We start from the raw sequence: 6,889 nt of genomic DNA, 5'->3' as shown, positions 1-6,889 counted from the left end.
AGTTTTGATTGTCTAGGTTAGGCAAACTCATAGTTACAAATGTCAACTACTTATTACATCATACGTAAGCTAATAAGGTAATTAGCACACTCGCACATTACGCACTGGTTAGGGTTTAACTTTCGTATTACTCGTTACGCAGCACGTTGAACATATACACACAGTAGTAGCGGTTGTAAAGTATTGAAAGATTGCAAACTTGCAGGTGCAGGCACACGCAATATCCTACGATCATTGTTTCTATCACAATGGCGATTGTTAAGTAATGTAACATCCTAGGTTGGGATTAGGCAATATGTAGGTTACGATAATGGATTGCATCACAATGCCGTTTGTGACGTAGTGTATCGCCGCAAGTTGGTATTTCTTACCTTGCAATAATGGATGACATCACAATACAGCTTGTGATGTAACAGTTACGTTGGTGAGTGTATGTTTAACTGGCATTAAAAGTTACGTAAATTTGGCCAGAAGCTAATCTGTAAACACTAGAGCTTCAATCGTGGGCGCATAATGGTTTAACTTAATGAAATACGTAAATCGTTTGCGTTTGAATATCTTATTATGAAGCAATTAATAGGCAATGTGCCGAATTCCAGGTTAGGCATTTGCCTAACCTGTCTTACCGCGTTAGGCGCCTATGGGTGGGGGTTATGGTAAAGTATGCTGGCCCATCAAAACACATTGTATATATAAATACATAGTTTTATGCGGAGGCACAGGGGTTAATAGTAAGGGAGTTATATGACAGTTGGTTTAAGCGTATGAGTGTAATAAGGAGCTGTGGATTTGCCTACAATGTATTAATCAGTAAACATTACAACCAATCAGTTGGATTTGTTTCACAGGATGGTGTGTCTAACTATCCCTGCATTCCCTGTGTTTATAAAAGTTTGGTGCCTATGAACATGATTACCATTAGTCTTTACAATATATGATGTATCCATGTTTAACCCTTACCTGATTGTGGGGTTTGAAGGTGATATGGGAAATTAGGTGTATGGGGATAATATGGGTTATATAGGGAGACACCTATGCATATATAACATTACAATACACGATGTTTTCATAACAAGTCACCTGGTTCAACCTATACCCCAGCTCCATGTAGTCCTTGGCAATATCATCAGCAAGTAATGTTTGAAGCAAAACAACCAATATACGACTTGTAAGGGAATACCTGTGTATTAAGTGTTGTTGTTATGGTATGTGGGCTTACATAGGTTAAGATAAACTACAACTGTACATAATGCAGTTGTTTGTTGTTAAACTACTATAAGTATAGATGGGTGGGGAAGATGGGACACCTTTAGCACATAATATCCAAATATCCTGATCATGTTTTTAAACAATTAACAACGGTTTGTGGGAGTTATGAGGATACGGTTTATAATTCTTTGAATGTTCTTTGTTTACTTTTTTCTTTGGTGGGATTTAGGTCTGAGATGGCTCATACTCAAACAACAAGAGTAAAAAGTCAGTTGAATTAGTCATATCTGCTACACTATACAACTCACCCCTTCCTTCCCATCGTAACAGCTTCAATAACATTGTTGAAATTAAATTGTTTATGAAAGGCTGGTTCCTTTGGTGCGAGTAGGTGATGATATGAATGAATAAACTCGCAGATCATGGCCACGTTACCAAACGATGTGTTGGGGAGTGAATCAGGCAGTTCTACCAGCTCCATAGTGGGGAGTTGTCTAAATAAGGGAGTGAAATAATGAAGATACTGCTCGGAATATGTTTTACTAAAGTAAACTGTGACGTGAGGATACAAGTTACATTTATTCATTTATTAATTTCTTTTATGGAGATTTATCTCATTACTTTAAGTTACACTTATTCATTATTATTATAATTATACATATGATGCGAATGATAGCGACTTAAATGACTGTCATTGCTCGCCACATGAAGATAAGAACCGCTCACTCATTACTTTCATATTTATTTACACACAAACGATATAAGCGATTAAAACGCATCTGACCACCCAAACACTAACATGGCCGCCATACAAGGTTAAAAAATGAACATTCCAACCAACCAACCCCACCTACAACTTGCCATTCTCGACAAGTGCTGGTCTTCAAACTTATCGCTCTGGTTCGTTTCTTCCACAAGCGATCCCCTTTTGGCTTTTCTACGTTCGGCAAGAAACGCTTTCCTTTCAGAAATCGACAACGAGTCATATTTTCGCTTGAACTCAAATAATTCCCATTTCTTTAAAACATCCTCTTTTACTTCGAGGGGTAAATTCTCGCGTTGCTTTTCTGTCAGGATCTTGCATGCCCTGCGTGGGGGGGTTATTGTGATAATTAAACGATAATATTGCTAGGTTTATTGAATCTGTACCATGCTGAGGCAGTTTATAGACACTCAATAATAGAGATTCTATTCTATAAGGGTGAGGCCTTCAGTGAGACACATCTGAGACCTGGGATGTAGGTCTGTTACCCCAACACCCAGGGTTCTACCATCTAGACTCTACATCAGCTTAATACAGAACAATAACAAAGATAAACAAAGAACTTACGCGGTTACAGTAAGCTTATATTTATGAGCTCTGAATCGTTTTTCTTTCTTCAATGAAAGCAGTTGAAGAATAATCAATGGTTGCCGGGGTTTCCTGGATTTCCCCGTTGATCTGTGGATGGTAATGAGAATGTGTATTCACAAGCGGCAATTTTTACAAGGAGGGGTTTTTACGAAAGCTTGGGGCCTTTTGATTGACTTGCCACCTTAACTTTCGAAACAGGGGTGGCATCATAATATGTTCTATCACATCAATTTTAAACATCAAAGAACCTAGCTGTCAGGCAGCGATAGTTATGCACAATCCTATGAAACAAATCCAACTTATTGGTTGTAAATTCATGTAATGTTTACTGATTAGTTCAGTTTAAACAATCCAAGGGTTGGCCTGCCAAGCTGGTTCAGGGCCTATGTTGGTTTTAAGAGTGACAGTTATTTATGATTGTCACTCTCATGCAAAAGGTGTACTAATGGTTTTAAGAATTACTAGATAATAACAAGTCCCAAATAGGTTCACTTCTAACATTAGGTGCACAGTGAATACATGCGTATGGACCAACCTTGGTTTAGTTGGAGCACGGGATGACATCATCTTGATGCTCCCTTTCTTCGTTAACTCCAATAATGTGGCTTGCTTCTTCTTTTTAGGTGAAGCGCTCTTTCTAGATGAGCCGTGCCTTTGTAACGAGTTTTCCCCGTTTATGATATCTTCTTTTACAATCTTGGACGCTTTCTTTAAAAAAACGTCAAGAGGGGATTTCCCTTCTTTGGTTTCCTTCCGAGCTTTTTTGTTCGGACTTAAATTAAGTTTCTCGGATTTTCGTTTTTTATTTTTCTCCGATTTGAATTCCTCTAATTCTTCCACCTCTATGATGTCACCATTGCAATTATTATGTCCGTTAATCGATAAAAGAGGATCAGCATTGTTGAAATATTGCTGTGTGGTGATGGTGGAGAGTTGTATTAATTCCGTGACTTCCTCTGGTGTTATTCGACTTGGCAGTGAATATTTACAAACCTGAATACATGGTTTATGTGAAAACAAACATAAATTTACCCATATATATGCTGTTACTGAAAATATAAAAGCATGAAAGATATATTGTGGCCTGTATTTGTTGCTTGAATTTAAAGGACTAATGTTTCGTTTGCCATTTGGCAAGCCAACATTAAGGTTTGCCATTAAGTAACTTGCCCAAGGAGTGAGAAGAATGTATTCGACCTTTCAATGATACCACCATTCGGCGTCCACTAGAGTTTTAAAACATTACCTACTAGGTCGCAGGCAAGCAGGCTAACCATTGTGCTATGATACTAGGAAGGATACATACAACCACAATGGTAGCAGTACCAAGCTTTGAACCCAGAACCCATACAACCACACAAACTCACCAAATCCTCGCTGACCAACCACGGGATCTTCTTCTTAGAATTATTCGGACGCATCGCGCTTGATCGAATAAACAAGCGAATGTTATCGCGGTTGGGTGGTTTCATGGTTCGCGATAAATGCTCGCTTGGAACTTTGCTCACAATCTGTAAAAATATAGACAATGTTTGTTATGATTATACAAGGGTGGGGTTTGAGGTTAATAGGCAACTAACACGGGTATGCAGGGTGTACATGCCCTCACATCTACTATGATACTCTATAGGCCTATGTCAATGTGACATTTCGTAATTGCCAAGATTTTAACAATGCTACTGCGGCAAAAAATATAGTTCGAAGAGGAGTCTAATGAAAACCTACCGGAGTTGGGACAGAAAGTTAAGATATCACTTTTATACGAACTAAAAATCAGTATGGGAATTTGGTCAAGTCTGGTCTGAACCCTAGATTGTCCAGAAGAACCTCACCCATATAAAATAGACTTGAACAAGCTCCTACCTTATTCTCTTCAACCAGCAGTATATTGTATTTAGCCGGGATTATTTTAGGTCTTTTCTTCAACGAGACGCCGCTTCTAACCACCGCACTTGGTGATCGGGTGGAACGACGAATATCTGGAGGAGGTAAAATTACTTCTTATATAATCAATACAATCAATTAGTTGATGGTAGAGGTATACGTTATATACAACAAGGGTTCTCTCGCATATGCATGCAATGGACATAGATAGGCACCAAACCTGGGGTGGCGGGGTAGGCAGGCCAACCCTAAAATTTTCTGCACTGCAATAATCAGTAAACATCACAACCAATAAGTTAGATTAGTTTCACAGGATTGTGTGTCTTACTACCCCTGCCTCCCCTGTGTTTTACAAAGTTTGGTGCCTATGCACTTGGATATTCTATACGACCTACATGAATAAAACAAACAATTTACCAGTTTTAAAGATGTCCGTTATCAGCGACTGTCGCTTATTTTCTTTGTCACTAGATGGCGATACAGTGACAGGTTTGTCTGCCAGAGTTTCCCCGTTGTTAACATGGGTGACATCCGACGTAGTGGGTGAAATGGAGGGTTCGGTTTCATCAGTTTTATTCAAATCAACCTCGTTGGTTTCAAGATGTTGCTCCTCTATTTTGGCGTCAAAAGATACTCCAGGTTTAGCCTGCAATTAAATACATAAGCTTAATATTAGGGTGTCATGTCACACCAGTTGTTGAAACAGAAGTGACATCATATGCTTTGGAACCCCAGTTTTACACCTACAACAGCTTATACCCACCATGCTGTTAGGTGTATATACTTTAATCAATGAGGTTCCCCAACTATAATTAACAAATTTAACAACTATGAAAATTTTAACATTGTCACTCCAGAACAGATTAAAAATGTGCTGCAGGTAACATTCTGCCCATGCCGTTACAGTTTATGGTATAAAACACAAAAAGCCAAATAATAATAAAGCCCACTCACAGTGAACTTCACTGTTTCTCCGTGCACGTAATTAGTCAGCAATAAATTGTAAGCTTGCGCAACAATGCTCTCTAGTGGCAAGAATGAATGATGGACGAGCTTCAACACCGGTTCCATCCACACCTCATCGTACGTTTGGAGGAGTCTGGGGGAAAGTAGACTGGTTAGGAATATTTCATTAAATAGATGGTGCTGTTTTGTTGGCTAGTGGGCCAAGACAGGTCTATATTAAAAGCCTCAAAGAATTTTAGCAGTTAAGCTCTACAAAAACATGCACAGCCATTAATACCTTAGATGTTAAACGGTGGACTGTTTACTTTAGTTATGCAGCAAAGAATGCAGCTGGCAGTCATACCATTGTTCCATAGTATGTCTTAACGGTTGGTTTTCCATAATCACATAAGACACAGAAGACTTTTAGTTTTGGTTCCAAGAGGTAGTTACACAAAAAATGTATAATAAGTTATGTAAAGTAGATATAACCTCACCTTTCCCTACAAGAAGCCTCAGACAGCATAGCATTTTCATGGGTTAGGTTGATATGACCCGTGCACTGGCAAGTCCAAACTCTCTTCTCATAAAGTTTCAATCGTTCGTTGTATTCGCTGAGGATCAAAAATTAGTTCAACTTTTTTAGTGTAAACACAAATATCAATTATATATTTACGTTTCATCATCAAAAGTCTCCTTAGTGTGCGGGATGGTGAACTTCTTCTTTTGTGATGTCACTGCTGGTGATGTCACACCTGATGATGTCACGTCTGGTGATGTCACTTCTTGTGGTGTAACGTCTGGTGGTGTCACATCTGGTGATGTCACGTCTGGTGATGTCACGTCTGGTGATGTCACGTCTGGTGATGTCACGTCTGGTGATGTCACGTCTGGTGATGTCACGTCTGGTGATGTCACACCTGATGATGTCACGTCTGGTGATGTCACTTCTTGTGGTGTAACGTCTGGTGGTGTCACGTCTGGTGATGTCACTTCTTGTGGTGCCACTTCTTGTGGTGTAACCTCTGGTGATGTCGCGCCTGGTGATGTCACGTCTGGTGATGTCACTTTTGGTGATGTCACACCTGATCTCGTCATACCCGATGATATCACACCCGATGACGTCACACCTGATGACGTCACACCCCCATCAAATATCTTCTTACCAAGGAACGGCATCTTTGTTTCAATTAATTTCTACCACGGCCCATGTTTATGAAAGCTCTCTGAACCCTGGGTTAGATTTGGAGTTGGGGTTAATGATGTTACAATGTAGAGATAAATGCGTATTGTATTCTGTGCTAGTAAAGAATCCTTCGACCTTCACATACATTATCTGATAATTGCTACCCACTACACACCCAAGGAGTTTGGAACATTTTTGGATAATGAAGCAATCAAATTTATATTCCCGGAAACGTTTAATATTTCAGCCAATTGGCAATTCATTCTTAACGGGTCAGGAGTAACCGTAGCGTGTGATTTCTTTACTAAAAA

The 6,889-nt window shown here is 39.3% G+C and overlaps 1 protein-coding gene across 3 annotated transcripts in view; it reads right to left on the bottom strand.

Annotated features, from left to right (window-relative positions):
• LOC100180873 (tyrosine-protein kinase BAZ1B) overlaps positions 1 to 6,646 on the bottom strand; it is a 15,124-nt gene extending 8,478 nt beyond the window's left edge. For 2 of the 3 annotated variants that reach the window (XM_009862978.3, XM_018815405.2), the window contains exons 1-11: positions 6,069 to 6,646; positions 5,890 to 6,006; positions 5,402 to 5,546; positions 4,865 to 5,093; positions 4,427 to 4,542; positions 3,931 to 4,074; positions 3,099 to 3,556; positions 2,540 to 2,650; positions 2,060 to 2,296; positions 1,518 to 1,703; positions 1,081 to 1,180 (exon numbers count right to left, since the gene is read on the bottom strand). In XM_009862978.3, the coding sequence (XP_009861280.1) occupies positions 1,081 to 1,180; positions 1,518 to 1,703; positions 2,060 to 2,296; positions 2,540 to 2,650; positions 3,099 to 3,556; positions 3,931 to 4,074; positions 4,427 to 4,542; positions 4,865 to 5,093; positions 5,402 to 5,546; positions 5,890 to 6,006; positions 6,069 to 6,571 (2,346 nt within the window). In that variant the 5' untranslated portion in view covers positions 6,572 to 6,646. The remainder of the gene's footprint in view (positions 1 to 1,080; positions 1,181 to 1,517; positions 1,704 to 2,059; positions 2,297 to 2,539; positions 2,651 to 3,098; positions 3,557 to 3,930; positions 4,075 to 4,426; positions 4,543 to 4,864; positions 5,094 to 5,401; positions 5,547 to 5,889; positions 6,007 to 6,068) is intronic. The other variant, XM_018815407.2, reaches the window with a different exon arrangement.
• Positions 6,647 to 6,889: the final 243 nt, after the last annotated feature.

This window comes from Ciona intestinalis, unplaced genomic scaffold, assembly GCF_000224145.3.
Source record: "Ciona intestinalis unplaced genomic scaffold, KH HT000074.2, whole genome shotgun sequence".
Classification (NCBI taxonomy): domain Eukaryota; kingdom Metazoa; phylum Chordata; class Ascidiacea; order Phlebobranchia; family Cionidae; genus Ciona; species Ciona intestinalis.
Note: the sequence above shows the minus strand (reverse complement) of the source record. Positions and strands in the feature narration are given on the sequence as shown.